This window comes from Silurus aristotelis, assembly GCF_946808225.1.
Source record: "Silurus aristotelis genome assembly, chromosome: 13".
In the NCBI taxonomy this organism is placed as follows: Eukaryota; Metazoa; Chordata; class Actinopteri; order Siluriformes; family Siluridae; genus Silurus; species Silurus aristotelis.
In genome coordinates, this window is record NC_139586.1 from 10,409,939 (window position 1) to 10,429,914 (window position 19,976).

The following is a 19,976-nucleotide window of genomic DNA, read 5'->3' on the forward strand; positions in this document are numbered from 1 at the left end:
GGGGGGAGTGGTGGCTCCAGCAGTTAAGGCACTGGGTTACCGATCGGAAGGTCGGGGGTTCAAGCCCCGGTATCGCCAAGCTGCCACTCTTGGGCCCTTGAGCAAGGCCCTTAACCCTCTATGCTCCAGGGGACCCTTACGAGAAAAATAAATCAAGGACTGTGACGTCGGAGCGACGTGGGGCCGCCTTCCCGTGGGCTCACCACCTGCAGGAGGGACCGTAAGGGACCGGTGCTGAGAGGATTGGGCAGCAGTCGAAGGCGGGGGCCTTGACAGCCCGATCCCTGGACACGGAGAAGTGTCTGGGGAATCTGCTTAGACTGCTGCCCCCGCGACCCGAATTACAGATAAGCGGGAGAAGATGAAAAAAGAAAATGGTTTAAAATATATTTCCTTTGTTTCAAGACACTTTATATACCTTGTTGTAAATTATTATCCTACAATAGAATGCAATGTTATGTTTATATATGCTTACTCCTTCCATTATCAGTTCTAAAAGCAGTTCAATCAAGTGAAAAGCAGAGTAATCATCACCACGATCATCATCATCAGAACCTGAAACATATCTCCGATGATAATGAACATAATCACACCCGCAGGGTCTTACTTCAAATCCGAGGAACAAGCAAAGCAATCAGATTAATGTCGATTAATTAACTGTTACATACCAGATCTTTTGAATATTTTTTGTTAATAATCATTACAACTCTTCAAACACTGATAGCGTCTTGTTTTTTTAATGCATGCTGATTTGCGTTGTAATGGCTTTCATTTAGTCTTTAATCAAATCTGTTTTGACTATGACATTTAATGAAGATCCCTGCTGAGGCTCCATGTGGAGTGGAGTTCACAGCACAAACAGAATAGAGAGAGGGATGTATCTGGAGATGTATAAACTAATACCAAAAGATTTCTTGTAATCTATAAATCAAGTTGAAGAATAATAATATATTAAAGCAATGTATATAACCCCCAAAAAAGAAAGTTATTGTATATATTTAGTTAAACAAACATTACAAAATGACCCCAACTTTGACAGCAAACTATGCCAAAACTATATCTTACAATAAATGCAATCTCCTTATTTTTTAATTTATTTATTATTAAGTCATCATAACTTTACATTAATTGGTACCCTTTTAAAATTTCCAAACATTAGGAAAAAACATTCAAAGGTCAGTCCAAAACATGTTTATATTCATTCATTCATTCATTCATTCATTTTCTCCCGCTTATCCGTAATTCCGGTCGCGGGGGCAGCAGTCTAAGCAGGCCCCCGCCTTCGACTGCTGCCCAATCCTCACAGCACCGTCCCTTACGGTCCCTCCTGCAGGTGGTGAGCCCACGGGAAGGCGGCCCCACGTCACTCCGACGTCACGGACCTTGATATTACCCTCGTAAGGGAACATGTTTATATATTTATTGTAATTAAAAATACACAAGTAAATGCTAACAGTTAAAAATGGTTCAAATTAATTTTAACGGCCATGAACACAAGACAGCATCCAGAGAAAAGCTGTCAAAACTAGTGATTCAAGATTCCACGGTTTATTTGATGTGCATTTGTATCAGGTACGCTGAAATGTGACAGTAAAATGAGACACAATGCAAAGACAACATATAGACTATGCAGACAATAGAATAATGGATGTAGAGGTTAGAAAAAGAGTATGCAAATGATAAACAGATTTATATTAATAGGTATGTATGGTGGTCATGAGTTCAGGGTGATGAGTTGAGGAAAGGCAATTCATCTTCTTAATCCCGTAGTCCTGGCCATGTGGTTGTGGAGGTGTTTTCCAGGCTGCAGCCATTGAAACAGTCTATATTTGGGGGTGTGTGGGTTCCTTTAAAGTCTTTCCTGTTCTGGTCCTGCACCACCTGGAATAGATATCCTGCAGGCTGGGATGTGCTGACCTGGTGATCTGTTTAGTAGACCTCACCATTGCACCACCAGCTGGTGGTGTTTCTAGTGAGGATTCTCTTTGTAATTTACACAAAGCCAGCAACATGGCAACATGGTTTGCTGAGGCGGGGGTAGAAAATCTTTAATCTCTCTACCCCAATGAACACCTCTGACATGAAGTTGTTCCATAAATCCTGGAACCCTGACTTCACCCCAGACCTTGCTCACTATCAGTGCAATGGCCTCAAATGTGGAAATACAGTATATCAGGGAAAATGGTGTGTTCACATTCATTCATTCATTCATTTTCTCCCGCTTATCCGTAATTCGGGTCGCGGGGTCTAAGCAGGCCCCCGCCTTCGACTGCTGCCCAATCCTCACAGCACTGTCCCTTACGGCCCCTCCTGCAGGTGGTGAGACCACGGGAAGGTGTGTTCACATACATTTGGCCATAGTAAGTGTAGTTAAATATTACCTTGTAATTGTTGTTTATTGTTGTTAAATTATTTATTATTAGGCATGGATTATGTGCAATATTCAACATACATGTGAATGAACTGTTACTATAAAAAAGACAGTGTAATAAAACATGCACACTCAGCAGATTTGGCTGATTTTATAGAAAATTAATCAACACCTCTTGGCCCACTCAGTTTGCAGAATTCAACAGTAAAAACCATTTCAGCATTCGGAAACAAAATACAGTTGCTTTGTGTCAGTCAAGGATTTCTGTTTTTTCGCAGGTGTTCTGGCTGCCCCCAAATCAAATGAACTCATGGCATCTAAAATGCATGTTTCTTGAGCCTTATTGCTGAGCAGATGGAGGCACAGTCAGACCTTAGTCCCCATTCTGTGGTGACTCTTCCACAGCAGGCTTGTTTCATAAATTTGTGTTGAAGAGAGGCTTTCAAGTAGGTCAGTCCTGAATATTTAATGCAAATACTAACTAATACAAATAGGTTTACAAACACAAAAGCAACAAAGGGGCAGCGTTAGCTTTATAATATTGCCATTAATTTGGTGTAAATGTTCAGTTTGCAGAGTTTGTAGATCTAAAGATAAATGCATACTGAATTGAGCTTTTGTAAAACTGAATCGCATCTACTGATAATAACGCTTTATGGTAAAGGGTAATAGATTGGATACCTGGATAAATGTGATATAGCATTAGACTAACACTTGCCTTTTAGTGCCTTATATCCAAACAGAAAGCATAGAATCAAATCTGTGTTTTGGGTTTGTTCATGATGAACACCAGGACACTTTGAATAACCTGTGTGGAGAGATTGATGGGTCTGAAAAAGAGGAAATTGGAGGCTGGTGTCAGTATAACAAAACATTTATTTATTTTAGACATGTTCACTTTTTCATTTTGCTTTTCAGCTTAAGAGTGGCTAGAATACACACACAACTCTCTCTCTCTCTCTCTCTCTCTCTCTCTCTCTCTCTCTCTCTCTCTCTCTCTTTCTGCTCTCTTCTCTCTTCTCTCTTCTCTCCCTCTTTTGTTTCTTTCTGCCACACACTGTAACATGTGCAATTAAAACTCAGCAAAGTTGTGTGATCCTTACTACTCAATTCCAGTGGCTTCACCCTCCAAACAGGCAGATGATCTAAACACATATTCTGAACCTGACATATTCTTAGAGGTTTTATATAAAATATATGGTTATATGTAGGGATACACAAGTACACTCCATATGTCTATATCTGTATTTTTTTTTTTAACTCTATTAGTATACTGGAAACATTGGGGAAGTACAAATGTCAGGATAGCTTTCAAATTTGGTGCTGACATTTTCTTAACTGCAGCTGTATTACTCAAGTTCATAATTTGAGTTCATTTTCTCTAGAGAGATGTTATTTTAGGATGTATTTTTTATGCCTGCTTAGGATATATTCTTAAGCAGTTATTTGATACTATTGATTCAAATCAAACTTTAAAATGCATTAGGATGTATTTGAATCGAGCTCAGTACATCACTATTTGTAACTGTATAGTGCTCCAGATATTGATATTCATATCTATATTAGGATTTAAACCTGTTGTGTTGTCATTTTGTAAACTTGCCTGTGATTTTATTAAAACTAGTAGCCTAGTTTTGAAGCCCAGTGACCCTGACCTGGCAAGTACTAAGGATAAATTAAGACTGTGCATGCATTTCTGACACTGCTTGTGTCCTACAAAATTCAAATCACAACCCATATCTCCTAGTTATATATGTATTTGTGTCTTCTTAGAACCCCTGATGCTGATGCTGATAATATATTCATATTTGCTTTTGTACTAGATTTCAAGCATTGGGCCTAACCCCACACAGAATTACATATAAAAAAGAAAATCTATACCATGCAGAACCCCAGTAGATATACCTGGTCTATTATTTTAGGTTACAGAGCGGTAAAGACATGCTGTTGAGTTTCATGGAAAAAATAAACTTTCCTCCAGCATTGGAAAGACTTGCTAAATGTTAACAGTTGATTGTTGTTTTGATGGTTAAGTAGGACTTGGGTGTTGTTCAGGTTTTATTCTAATGACCGATGAAGAATTTTCTTTTTGCTGGGAATCGGTGGGGAAATTTCACATATTCAGTTTATCGCACTCCGCTTCCCCACCATTTTCCGAAATTCTCAGTACAACCAAGAACTATGTTAGATAACCAGTTACATGATCCATATCGCTTTTATATATCTAAATATATAAAAGGGGTTTTCATCCTGTCATTGCAGAGACTTCTTACTCTTGGTTTTCACTGCTGATGCCACTGATTATTTAGAGGTCTGCCTTGTGGTGTCTGTCAGCCAATCACCTGACCTTGGGCCTGCATTATGCTTTTGAGTTTTCTTTGCCATTTTAATTGTTCTCTCACAATCAATCCAGTAAAACCCTGGATGTGAATCCAGCCGTATCTGTACACCACTGTCTGTAACTGTTTTGAACTCTGGATATTCTTATCCGTATCGTTACTTGGATTTAAACCTAAAGTTGGTGTTTCCTAATTCAGCATGTTGTGCTATTGTGCTGTTGTTTTTAATATATATCTACCAGCGAAATTTTCTAACAAATTTAGCTTGAAAAAATAATCAAATTATTTTTTGTTAGTTTTAAACCAAAATCACCCTGACCAGGCAGTTACTAAGGATGATTACATAAATGATTGCTTTAATTGCATGGGTGTAAGTGTGTCATGTACGTATGTTCATCACTGTGGTCTTCTTTGCAAGGTTCTACTACTGTATTCGATCACCCCAATAAAAAAAAAAAAAGAAAAGAAAAAAGCAGACCGCAAGGTCTAAATGCATTTTGCACATCTAGACATTTAGGCCTATAAACATGACGAACGAGCAAACAAAAGTAACAAAAACAATAAAACTCCACAATGAGGCAGCAAAAATGGTATCTTATTTATTTATTTATTTATTTATTTATTTATTTATTTATTTATTTATTTATTCCTTACCCAGCTTCTATCATTCAGACAAATTCCTTTTCTGGCAATAAAACTCTGATTCTGATTAATGTTTATATTAGAGTGAAATGAGTAATACAACTTGTATTGCTGTTTATGATGAATAAAGTTGAATCATTTCCTCAAATATTATTTCAACATCATCACTTCATGAGTCATCAAACGTCTAAAAGGTATGGAAAGAGCCTATAGCTTCAGGGAAGTCCTTTAGCATTTCCACTTAAACTGAATTGGCACATATTTCATCACAGGGATTTATAGTAAAGAACCGGTTCTGATAGATATCCTTATAAAGCTGACCTCAGTTTTGGCTGAAAACAACCACCGTCTGTTCAGATCTCTCCTGTAGGCTTATATGTCAACATACCAGCTGTAGCCAAAATATTACACACGGTTTGCTTTTTGCACATTTAATGTCACGTTTTTTTATTTAGAGGAATGTACAACAAAATGAAACCCTTTGTGTGAACAGAAGTTCCTGAAAAAACACTACACAGTATGTGGCATATTCACTCTTGTGCTAGATAACAGATAATCCATCACCCAAGTCTCTCGCTAATAAGGGAAGGCGGCACAAAATTTACTTTTGTCACTTCTGAAGAAACGTTACTGTATGTAATGTAACACTTTTCTAATAGTTTGACACCTCTGAGGCCCACAGTGGAGACACAATGTGGAAAAGGAAGTTAGAGCGCCTTGTTTGGGAGAGCGTGTGTGTATATGTGTGTGCCAGTCGGAACCTGTTTAATTTTTTTCCGGGAAACTGTGATCACAGTTTTTGTGAAGGCAGGCTGGGTCTTGATTTGGCCACACTGTCTGTCGGATTGTATTGTTTCTTTGGAGATCTGAGCAACACAGAAATGATTTATTATAGAACGATTTAAAAACAAACAATACACTTTATTAGTTTATTGGTAAGAAAGCTTTTCGGTGGCATTAAGCCGTGTTTGGTGCAGGTTATACAGGTCTCATAACTAGAGTGACAATTGTCATTCTTCCAAAAGATACTCCCCGATTTGGTGTTTTAATGACGGCGGTGGAGAGTTCTGTTGAACACATCTGTTAGAAAAATCTTCTGTTTTATGTAATACTTATAGACACTTCCTTCTAAGGGAAAGATCAATGACAAAAAAACCCTGAATGCATTTTGCAGCTGTGGTTTATATTCACTTCTCCCCAGCAGCTGGTTTTGTACTAAATAAAATAATGTGATTGGATGTTCTTTATTTTTTCTCATTTTCTCCCCATCTTTTGTTAATTTGCACCAACCCACTAGTTTACTCTCCACTATTACATGACAACTACAACTCATGATGGGTAAATCAAGCATATGCTCCATTTAAGACATAAAACCACTGCTCATGAAGTGTCTGTTCTGCATGCAGAGACTGAGATGTAATATTTAAGTTTACAACTTTGTTCATGTGCACACTTATAATCTGGTTTGTACATTATAATGAATTTTAGTGGTTTCAGTGTAAATAGAATTTCATAGAAAATAGTTTCCCTATTAATAATGGTTTAAAGTTGAACCCCTTTAAATGAAAACTATCCAAGGATGCCTTGAGGAACCTTTTTTGTGTGTATTTTAAAAACTGTAATGTAAATATACACTTTATGGACAAAAGTACTGGAACACTTTTTCATATTTAGTATATATGGTTCTTCACCAAACTGTTACCACAAAGTTGAACAGGATGTCTTTCTCTTAATTTGAACTAGCCGACTCAAACCAATTCCAGCATGACAATGTCCCCATGCACAGAGCAAGCTTAATGGAGATATGGCTTACATTGGCTAGAGTGAAAGATCTTAAGATACAGCTCTGGCCTTAACCCTATTAAACACCTTTGGGAGGATTTGGAATGCTGACTGCACCCCAGGCCTCCTCACTCTGAATCACAAACTAACACCCTTGTGGCTGGATGAGCACAAATCTCTACAAACCACACATTACAAAATCTAGTGGAACATCTACCCAGAGGAGTGAAGGTTATCATAATGGCAAACAGGGAGTAAATGTGAAACAAGATATTTAAAAAGCTCATACGAATCTTATTTTAAGGTGTTTAAAACTTTTTTACACACTGTGCACACTGTGTTATTCCTTTTCATACTATATAATATAGATGATTATATGTTGTTGTTTTTTGTAAGGAAAAAAATAATAACATGCTTTTATCATTTTATATTTTATGTCTGAGGAAAAGTACTATAGAAATGTTTATAGACTAGAACAACCATATTAATATCAACATAATATTTTCAAAAATAAATTTGTCACAATACACACATTCTTTTTTCACTGTTAACACTACAACGCAATATCACTGAAAAACAATGACATTATAATAATACTAAAACAAACAAAATCAAGTCAGATATCTGGTCATTATTTATGTTTATGTGTTCCATCCACAGAGGCGCCGTGACTCGTTTGGTTTTGGCGTACAAGAGTCAGCGTCCAGGCCAAACTATGCTGTGCGCCGAAGGTTCTCGGGGCCGCTGCTGCTGCCTCCACTGTCACGTCGCCACTCCATTCTGGACACCAAGAAGCTGCTGGACCTCGAGGCCCTGTACAAATCAGCCTTGGCCAACCTCGAGACACCAAATCTGGATGTTATGAACAGTAAATCCAGGTCAGTTACTGTCTATAGCACAAAATATGGCTGGCATTTTACAGTTTCTATGCAGTGTTTGTTTGTCTAAAGCAGACATTAGTTTAGGGGACAAAACAGGGTTATTCTGAAGCACATGTAAGCAATGAGCCTTTATTTGTTTTGGAAAACATAGAAAGGTATGAAAGTACTCCAGGAAAATGTTCATTTACATTTGAAAAGATCTTCAGAAAGATAATGCAGTTGTGGTTTAAAGGCCCACCAGTGGCAGCGCTGGGATTCAATTGTATAATCTTCTGGATCAGAGCTCCACACACACACACACACACACACACACACAATTGCTAAATTGCTCTTAGATGTAAATGTATGTGTGATTTGTGCACTGTGATGTACTGGCATCCCATCCGAGGTGTATTACATGTTTGAAGCCAGAATTCCATCGGCTTTGGATCCTTTTTAATAAAAGAAAAACAAATAAGCACAGGACATGCTTGACGGCCCTTGGTGGTCCACAGACTCACACACTATCTACATTTAATGTCACGAACACATGAATAAAAAGGCCAAATGTTCTACATAATTATTCCATTCAGTAGAAAACTCATTCCTGAGAGTAGCTGATTGTGAGATCAGCCAAGCATCAGTTGGGTCACGTCTGTCATATCTCTTACTGACAGAGATTATAAGAAATCAGCTCCTTTATCACGCTTCTTTGTGCATGCATCCATATATTACATTACTTACTGTGGCTGTGGCTTGTTGATGCAAAGCAGCCAGTCCAGAATCATTGGAGTGGCTATCTGACATGCAGATGCCAGATCAGAGCACAACAGGAAGCCTGAATTGCTTGTTTTGCAGCTGTTTTCATAACTCCCCACCACCACCACCACTCAAATGAATGTTAATTGCTCGTCAGATCAAATGACAGGGAGATTAAGTCGGAGAAATGTCAGCAAGACAGTTTACAGTGTGGCTATGTCTCTCAGGTGCTTTTTCCCCCACTTGGGCAATGTTTTAGCTGTTTGGGTTTAGTGTTTAATAGCAATAGATCTATAAGATCTATAAGATCTATAGCACAGACAATGATCTGGACATAATGGCTCAAATGACTAGGGTACAGTCTTGCATTATTATTTATACACCTTAAAAGGCATAACATTATGGCCACCGTTCAGGCATAACATTATGACCACCTGCCTAATATTGTGTTAATACAAAACTGCCAAAACAGTCCTGACCCGTCAAGCGTTTACAGCTTTAATTTCTTCAGCAATGAGATACAGTAGCTCATTAGATGCATTGGACTACATGGGCCTTTGCTCCCCACGCACTGTTCCTTCCTTGGACTATTTTTGATAGATATTGACCACTGCAGACCAGAAACACACCGCAAGAGCTGCAGTTTTGGAGATGCTCTAACCCAGTCATTCAGCCACCCCAATTTGACAATTTGACCCTCAAATCCTTATAGTTGCCTATTTTTCCTGCTTCTAACACACCAACTTAGAAGACAAAATGTTCACTTGGTGCTCCCACCCACTTACAGGTGCCATGATGAAGAGATAATCAATGTTATTCACTTACAGTTCATAATGTTATAATGTCATAATTTTATGCCTCATTTTTAAACAGAAAAAAACAACATTTCATTTGCTTACTTATATATTAGTTTTTATTTGATGAATTATTTATTTATTTACAATAATAAAACATCATTTCAAAAAGTGTCATAGACAGAAGGGCCTATGTAGAACCCTAATACAGTGTTTCATTATCAGGACAGGATAGAACCCTTTTTGGACGCAGTGACTCCACCTTAATTGTCTGGTAAGCTTTTTAAGAGCCCCTTAAGCATGCCAAAATAACCTTTAGAAACTACACAAAAGAGTGTTATTTTACTTCCACCACAACAGCAACCTTGACCCTTAGCATTTAACTCAAATGTAAGCACACCAGAAAAGGTTCTTATGAGTGATTCTTTGTTTTTTTTTTACAATAAACTTTTTGATTTCGTGAATGTTTTACTTTTCCAGAATTATTATTATTCAATTTCTTGTAGCAACAAACAAAATGAATAAAGTATAATGGACAAATTACAGAAAATCTAAATTACCTCGACTTTTTACTTAATAAAAGGCTTTTTTGTTTATTTTTTGCTTTTGCACTATATAAATACCCCTGCATACCCCTGCAATGCCTTGCTTTTCCCCCATGGAGTTTATTAGAGTTTCATTGAATATATAAAGACTGTGTGTGTGTGTGTGTGTGTGTGTGTGTGTGTGTGTGTGTGTGTGTGTGTGTGTGTGTGTGTGTGTGTGTGTGTGTGTGTGTGTGTTTAATTTTCTGGAGAAAAAACTGTTCTACACAGAGTTCTACATAGAACTTTAAGGGTTCTTCCAGGGGATGAAACCTTGAAGGATTGTTATTGAACTGTGAACTTGAACATCTTGTGTTATTTATTTTATTTTTTTTATTTTTTATTTTTTTACTTTGCTTTGCTTTGCTTTGCATGACCACACCGACATTGTATAAACGCACAAACCTCGACCACTATACTGCACACGTGCACACTTGGACACACACACACAGATGGGGGCTAGTGCGTATGCTGATGTAATGCAGACTGGGCGTCAGTTTGATCACACTGATTCAGTTTCTCTGCTTGTTTCTCAGCTGAGCAGATCACAGGACTTACTTCAGCCCCGAGCGGAACACTAAGTTACTCTGTCATCACTCTGTGATTTAGAGATACTGTATTATAGATATATAGTAGAGAGCTTATAAATGACTGAATAAGCCTTTCCGATGATCGGATCATCTGTAAAAAAGACTTGTCATCGGATAAAATATTAGTCGCGCTACTTGTTTGCAGATCAGCTCGAGTTTTGTTTTTTGGTGGAGAAGGACAACTTTTTCTATTATTCTATTTTTATGTTCAGCACCATCCGCGTGTGAACAGCTCCGTTTGCGGCGATCATTTAAGTTTCGGTACATCTACAGTCTAATCTCGGGCAGATAGGACATTGTTTTTGGTTTAGTGAGGTGATAAGAGAAAACCAGAGGAGAAAATAAGGATGGAGTGCGCGGCGCTTACTCGAGAAGGCGCCGGTTCCGCCAAACCACCCAAACATTTGTGGAGACAACCGCGGACTCACATCCGCATCAAACAGCGCTATCACTCCGACACCGAGCGCTACCTGAGCCGAAACAAAACTGTGGAGAATCACCGGCCCGGACTCAAAAAGCCACGAATGTCCTGGCCATCAACTCTGCACAAACGGTAAATTCTGCAGTGTCCCGTGCTTACAGAGCTTTTACACCAAAGTCCTAAATAATTTACTGCACACGTGCGTGCTTTGTCTTATCAGGTCTTATCGAGATCGCATAAGTCCATTAATCCAACACCTTTTACTTATCGCCTTTCGATATTTAATCATTGCTTCAATATACTTCTATTCTTTTCTTTTTCTTTCTTTGCCCTGGTCATATGATGATATTGATGACTTTAGATGATTACACTTTGATCATCCAAGGTTCAATCAGAACATGTTACTTTTCCTTGTTGCTTGATTCCATCTTACATTTTGACACCTAATCCATTTTTACAATACGTCCTACCTCTGTCTTTCTCCGTAAAAATAAATATTTTATCCATGCACATTCTGATCAACTGCACATATCTTTATGGCTATATAACTTTTCAGCACATGCAGCTGATACTATATTGTCAATCACCTTTTTTCTTCTTTATATCTGTAATAGTCATGAAAAGTATTTTACCGTATGTCATCCTGCTTATGTTTGCACGTGAGTGTGTGTATGTGGGAGAGAGAGAACAGTTAAATTTGATTTGATTTGATTTACTTTTAAAGGTGTCTCTACAGCAGCAAGGAGAACTACTATTTATATCTCCCCTTATTTTATTTAAGGAGAGTGCAGCTGGACGCAAACACTGCGGCTGATAATTTGACACTGGTTGATTTGGCGCTGATCATTACAGAGTGAGACAATATTTGAACATTACAAGAGAATAGGGGAAAGGAACGCGAGTACAATAGAAGTGTGTGCCAACCTCAGCCACAAAATTTGGTTGTGACTCACATTTGTAAGTGGCGCTTATCGTTTATGCACCCTGGTAAAAGTACAGCGTAAAGACACCTGTTTGTCTTTACCTTCAAAATAGTTTGTTGCATCTAGACACTTGGAGACACTCACATTCTTTCCCTTTTTTTTTCTTTTTTTGCAAGAATGTGTGCTGATTGTTTGGCATTGAGTTTTGAATAGCATTGAATCACAGAGAACCAGAAGTAGGTGTATGGACATGACTCATGGTGCTCTGTCTTCATTTATTTATGTAATTTCTGATTTTTATATACTGTATATAGATACTGTATTAATGCTGAATTCCTATAGTCCCATGGCATTTATGTCCCCCACACTAGATGACTAAGTTCCTATATGGCCAAGTGTAGGAAATATTTTGAGGTCATTGGCATACACATGAGCCATCTCATATACAATATACAGTATTGGTGTTAGTTATATATTAGGGCTGTAACAATTCCTCGAGTAACTCGAGTTATTCGATTACAAACACAGAAGGAAAAATGGAGGAACGGGAAGAAAACAGTGAGGGGCGAGAAGATTTAGGCCAAAGAAAACGTCAGAAAGTTTTTCAAACTAAAACATAAAGAAAACACCGTACAGTTACTGTTTTTCAAGTAATTTGAAATAAATTGTTATATTTTTATATATAAAGCAGTGGCCGTTTAGAGCAGGTAGTGGAGGACCTTTTTAAAGCTGCCAAAAAATTCACGGATTTCGTGCATGAAAAATTTCCAGGAGCTTTTCCAGGAGACAGGAATTCCACATCACAATACTGTACGATATTAAATAACTAAATACGTGAGTGAGAATAATTATGAGTTTCATTCATTTCATTTTGAATGCAGAGGGGCTTTTTGAATTTTGTATTTTGATGTAATATGGCAATTAATTGCACTTAATGGGTTTAGTTTTCACCGATACTCTTGTGCAATGTGTACGTTCAACAATTAAAATTAAAATTTTTCTAAAAGAGAAAAGCAAATTAGTTGTTCATTTTAAGAGACCATCTTATTTTTCCCTCTTATTTAGTATTGGTTTTTAATAAAGGAAAAAGTACTTATAACAGATTATTTGATTTATCGATGGAATAATTGTTTAAATACTCGATTACTAAAATAATCAATAGCCTATTATATATAATTATGGTATGTCTGTAAGTGATTGGATTTATATGGATGTCCATTTTCCTTAGGTTTGTGAGTACTATTCTTTAAGAAAGCACTGCATTGGTGTACATAAGGCAAGACAGATCTTTTCAGATTGTTCACAGTAGAAGAGGCAGAAGCCTCCTGGTTCCCTGCTGTCATTCGTTCTATAACGTATTGAGCAGCGGCACCACTTGAGGTCCTCAGGCGAGGCTAAATTTCCAGAAAGGCATATACTTTTCCTCGAACCCTACTCCTCAACCTACATCTAGCAAAATATATTTATGATTAGGTATAGTCGATGTTGCTACGGATCTCTTTTTGCTATAGATCTGTTTACTAACAACAATCAGAGTGGAGGACAGTGACTAATTATAGTTTGCATTAAGCTTACTGAAGTCGAGTATCATCTTCAGATCCAAAATATTGTTCTGTTTATTGTGGAATAAAAGAGAAACACATGCCTCTAGGTTATTTTACTAAACGATGAACAGAGAAAGACTGATAGGGTTGATTAAATCAATGTTGAAATAAAAAAAGAACAAACTATATGGCATTTGTATTTAAAAAAAGACCAATATTCAGTATAACACGTTGTAATGTATTATTATTTAAAGACTGATGATAGCATTGAAGGCAAAAGCTGATCATTCCAAGGCAAAATATTTTTGGCGGTTTTGAATGAGTTTTATGAATTATGTAAGAGTTTTATAGTAAATCACTTTTGATCATTTTCGATTTCCTGTAAGGGTATAAATCGTGTTAACAAAACTGAAAGCCGTTATTTTAACCTCATAGTTTACATTTAACCTCACCTTTCTCAAAGAACAATGCCAAAACAATGGAAATGGCATCAATCTCCATCTTTTACTGACTACAATGAAGGTGTTTATTTGTTTGTACAAAGAGAATAAAAGCAGCTATAGATCATGTGATATGATATGAATAATGTTATTACTTTATTAATAATATAATATTGGTTAGTGTTTGCTTTTCATACATGATATATTATATTAATTAAAAAGCATTGTTCAGATGTTTTGAAAAAAGAAATTAAGTCATTATTAGTGATCGCAGTCTGAAAAATAAACCAAGCAGTTTGCAGTATTTGTACGATCGAACATCTCGGATGGAGCATAGAAATGTGCAAATTTGATCAACCTGAGTAACATTAATGATCTGCATTAATGCAATCTATCTCAAGATCTTATCATGTAATATAGGAAATAGAGTGCCAACAAGTTGTGTAGAATGTGAGTCTGGATACAATCGTTATTATTTTATTTAGTCCTTTAAAGCAAGAGGATGTGGATGAAGAGCAATCATCTTAGGCTGGATTTACTTGTGCCTTTTTCACATTTTAAACCAAGATGTAAAGCTGCATTTGTTTTGTCTAATCAACTTTTAAAGCCCAAACAACAGCGGACATGTTTTATGAAAAGCAGTAAAAAAAAAAAACCTATATATACACTACTCTCTCTCTCTCTCTCTCTCTCTCTCTCTCTCTCTCTCTCTCTCTCTCTCTCTCTCTCTCTCTATATATATATATATATATATATATATATATATATATATATATATATATATATATATATATATATATATATATATATATATATATATATAAGTTCTTTAGTTCTTGCATACACTAAAACTTTTGCATACATTTACAGTAAAACCCCGCAGCTGGGTTACCCTTACAACATTCTTGCTTTAAAACAACATGCACATTCATTTTTCATTTTTTGTAAAGGAAAGAAAATTTATTTATTGAATATATAAACAATTAACAATGGATAACTTCTAGTTACTTTTTATTTAATTTTTTTTCAATTGTGAATAGAGAATACAATAGCAAAACTAAGAATAAACATGTTTTACAGAATATATATAAAAAGAGTACTATAATTTGGCACAACAGCCTTATAGCGCTAGAGTTTTACTAGATTATTATTCTGGAATGACAAAATAATAATAATAATAATAATAATAATAATAATAATAATAATAATTACCTACCGTATTTTTCGGACTATAAGCCGCTACTTTTTTCCCACGTTTTGAACCCCGCGGCTTAAACAAAGAAGCTACTAATTTATGAATTTTTCCTGGGTTTTTCCCGGTTTTACAAACTTCAAGCCAAAAAACTGAGCCCTGTAACATTAGACCAATTACATTTCTGAACGAAAACAAAAAAAACGCACCTCACCTGTGTTCTGAGCTGCACGGCATCGGGAGAAAAATTTTTGGCACAACGATGCCAAAAGATAAACTCCCGAGAGAAATAGTTGTGAAAGGAAGGAGGAAGACAGTGAACAATGACTTACTTGGTCGGCTACTGTTTAGATATTATAGATTATAGATGGATTAGAAGCTGTTGTAATGCGATCAGTCTGGGTCATGGGAGAGCTCGCTAACTCCAGTTGCAAATGAAATCATATAAGCGCAGACAGGTTTCCAAAACTTGTGCTTTTTTATTTTTTTTGGCAACAGCGTTACGGGTTAGTCAAAGAAACTTAGAAATGAGCATCAGAAAATAATAAGGACATAATCCTCAGTCTTGCACACATGCAGTAATAGCGGAAAAATGCGACGGCAGGCTATTCCCAAAATACCGCTATGCTCCTAAAGAAAGCGCAACATATTTCACCCGTTACACCGTGTAACAGACACTGTCTTTCGTTAAAGCCTTTGTAAAGTTCATTAGTTTCAGTCTAGACTGCGGCTTATAGACAGGTGCGGCTTATTTATGTTCAAAATAAAAATCTTTGTCAAATTCAGTGAGTGCGGTATATACAGTGAGGAAAATAAGTATTTGAACATGCTGCTATTTTGCAAGTTCTCCCACTTAGAAATCATGGAGGGGTCTGAAATTGTCATCGTAGGTGCATGTCCACTGTGAGAGACATAATCTAAAAAAAAAAACCAGAAATCACAATGTATGATTTTTTTACTATTTATTTGTATAATACAGCTGCAAATAAGTATTTGAACACCTAAGAAAGTCAATGTTAATATTTGGTACAGTAGCCTTTGTTTGCAATTACAGAGGTCAAACGTTTCCTGTAGTTTTTCACCAGGTTTGCACACACTGCAGGAGGGATTTTAGCCCACTCCTCCACACAGATCTTCTCTAGATCAGTCAGGTTTCTGGCCTGTCACTGAGAAACACGGAGTTTGAGCTCCCTCCAAAGATTCTCTGTTGGGTTTAGGTCTGGAGACTGTCTAGGCAATGCCAGAACCTTGATATGCTTCTTACAGAGCCACTCCTTGGTTATCCTGGCTGTGTGCTTCGGGTCATTGTCATGTTGGAAGACCCAGCCTCGACCCATCTTCAATGCTCTAACTGAGGGTAGGAGGTTTTTCCCCAAAATCTCGCAATACATGGCCCCGGTCATCCTCTCCTTAATACAGTGCAGTCGCCCTGTCCCATGTGCAGAAAAACACCTCCAAAGCATGATGCTACCACCCCCATGCTTCACAGTAGGGATGGTGTTCTTGGGATTGTACTCATCATTCTTCTTCCTCCAAACACGTTTAGTGGAATTAAGACCTAAAAGTTCTATTTTGGTCTCATCTGACCACATGACTTTCTCCCATGACTCCTCTGGATCATCCAAAGACGTGCCATCTTAAGACGTGCCTAAACATGTGCTGGTTTAAGCAGGGGAACCTTCCGTGCCATGCATGATTTCAAACCATGACGTCTTAGTGTATTACCAACAGTAACCTTGGAAACGGTGGTCCCAGCTCTTTTCAGGTCATTGACCAGCTCCTCCCGTGTAGTTCTGGGCTGATTTCTCACCTTCCTTAGGATCATTGAGACCCCACGAGGTGAGATCTTGCATGGAGCCCCAGTCCGAAGGCGATTGACAGTCATGTTTACCTTCTTCCATTTTCTAATGATTGCTCCAACAGTGGCCTTTTTTTCACCAAGCTGCTTGGCAATTTCCCCGTAGCCCTTTCCAGCCTTGTGGAGGTGTACAATTTTGTCTCTAGTGTCTTTGGACAGCTCTTTGGTCTTGGCCATGTTAGTAGTTGGATTCTTACTGATTGTATGGGGTGGACAGGTGTCTTTATGCAGCTAACGACCTCAAACAGGTGCATCTAATTTAGGATAATAAATGTAGTGGAGGTGGACATTTTAAAGGCAGACTAACAGGTCTTTGAGGGTCAGAATTCTAGCTGATAGACAGGTGTTCAAATACTTATTTGCAGCTGTATCATACAAATAAATAGTTTAAAAATCATATATTGTGATTTCTGGATTTTTTTTTTAGATTATGTCTCTCACAGTGGACATGCACCTACGATGCCAATTTCAGACCCCTCCATGATTTCTAAGTGGGAGAACTTGCAAAATAGCAGGGTGTTCAAATACTTATTTTCCTCACTGTATATGGGTGCGCTTTATAGTCCGGAAATTACGGTAATCATTTTCCAGAGCAGGTTATATAAATAATATATAGTAACTTGTTGCCACATAGCAAAAAATATCAAATTTACAGAATGAAGAGTTGAGAACTGAGTAAATGAGTGAACTAAAAACAATTGCATCAAACAATTATGTATCCGACTTCTTCAAAGTCAATTCAACATTGTTACAGGCACAAATGTTTCTGATTTGTTTTAAAAAATTATTTCACTGCCTTGAGCAGGGCCTGTCCAATTAATCCTTTTCACAGGGAATCTTATACTTACGCACAAGCAAACCAAAACTTATAAAAGATGAAAAACTACACACAAGTTCAAAAGTATTTCTTAGTTTTGTTCGTTTCAGCCAACTCCATGAAAAAACTAGGTTGGAGTGGAAGAGCTTGAGTGGCCTGCTTTAGAACGCTGACCTCAGTCATATTAAACACCTTTGGGGCGAATGGAAAGTCTGACTGCAGCCAGGCCTCTTCACCCTTCATTACTCTTATGTCTGAATAAGCACAAATCTCCACAAGAACACTTCAAAATCTAGTGGAACATCTCAGAAGAATAGAGATTATTATAAAAGCAATTGAGAAGAAAAAATGGAAAAGTGTTTTCAAAAACAACAAACAAATCTTATGGTCGTTTGTCCACAAACTTTGGTCCATTTGTTGTGTGTGATTGTAATTTGGGGTGTGTAAATGAGGACTACTTTGGAGTGTGTAAATGAAGACTACTGGATGGGAGTTAACTTGCACAGATCTTTTAGCCCTCTAATATTGCGTGTTGTAATGTCATATTAATGTCATATTCTCAAAGTCATATTCTCAATTCTTCACAACTGACTTGACTTGAACTGCAGTGACTAAGGGTCAGTGTGAACGCAGGAAGATGGACGTTTATACAGATTGCTAAGAGGAAATGGCTTGCTTGTAGATCTTTATTTGAATAATTGTTGTTTCTTTTAACCTTTAATTGCTCTTACCTTGCTTTTCAATAACTGTGCCAAATACTGTGGGTACTATATTCATTCTAATAGATCTGGTTTATTAGGTTTATATAACATTGTGTCAAAGGAATTATTTTTTCTAGAAGTTTCTGGTTTGCTCAAGCCGGGTTTGTTCCACTTTCATCTTAATCATGCTTCTCAGGGTACAAAGTGTTTTGAATCATGGCTGGCATCTGCTAATATAAGCAACTCCTTAAAATAGGTATTAGCAATCAGCTTCACACAATCCCACCTTTCCACAAGTTACAAAAATTACCACTATGAGTTATAGTTAAAAAAAAAAACCTCTTTTAATAATAAATAAATTCATATATTCTGCATGTGTATGCATAAATATGAAGCAGAGTATTTCAGTGTTCAGTAAATGTGAAAAAAAATTTCTAAATTTCTCAATGTAAATTAACTCTTGGTTCAAGACATTTCCTGAGTTATGAAAGCCTCATATCGTTTCCTGTACTCTTCCTCATGCTGTAGTGAGGTCGCACACTTCAGCAAGGCTTTTGTTTTTCTGTGCAAAGCATTCAACAGACTGAGAGAACATTTTGCTCTGTACACAAGTCGTTTTTAAAGCCTATTTGCTTTTTATACACTTTTTTTTTTTTTATCCTGCTGTTCTTTCACTCATGCAAACAGTTTCATTATTTTGGTTGAAGTGAATATTTTTCATGACTTTTATAAAAAAATAAATAAAAAAGAAAAATAACAACACCAGCTGCACCCACAGGCCGTTTTATTAGGAACACCTGCTCTGACTTTTGTGAAATTATCCAATCATGTGTCAGCAATTTGTAATGCGATAGATAGATAGATAGATAGATAGATAGATAGATAGATAGATAGATAGATAGATAGATAGATAGATAGATAGATAGATAGATAGATAGATAGATAGATAGATAGAAAGAAAGAAAGAAAGAAAGAAAGAAAGAAAGAAAAAAAGAAAGAAAGAAAGAAAGAAAGTCACTAAGATCACAACATTGTGACCATTAATTAAAGCTTTTGACCTGCATGCTTCAAAGTAATGCACCGCTGATTGAATAATTGCATGATTGGGCAAGTGTGCAGGAATTCCAACTAATAGGTCAGTGAGTGTGCAGTTTAAAATAGATTTTGTAAATTATAAATGCACAAGATTACAAATGTAGCCTCATTTCTCACATACATCACCGACATCATTCCTTCCATAAATGTGTTTTCTACGCCTGTCAAATAGAGCCATAATAGAATAAGCAAAGGCTGCTTTGTTGTAAATCAGGATGGTACAATATTGGGCTGGCTATTTGCAGACAGATAATACAGAAGAGA

The 19,976-nt window shown here is 36.9% G+C and overlaps 1 protein-coding gene across 5 annotated transcripts in view; it reads left to right on the forward strand.

Annotated features, from left to right (window-relative positions):
- LOC310735591 (3',5'-cyclic-AMP phosphodiesterase 4D-like) overlaps window positions 1-19,976 on the forward strand; it is an 83,838-nt gene that overhangs the window by 9,983 nt on the left and 53,879 nt on the right. For 3 of the 5 annotated variants that reach the window (XM_083558508.1, XM_083558509.1, XM_083558512.1), the window contains one exon: window positions 7,795-8,012. In XM_083558508.1, the coding sequence (XP_083414634.1) occupies window positions 7,795-8,012 (218 nt within the window). Of the gene's footprint in view, window positions 1-7,794; window positions 8,013-10,351; window positions 11,275-19,976 lie in introns of those variants that run through there. The other 2 variants (XM_083558514.1, XM_083558511.1) reach the window with 2 other exon arrangements.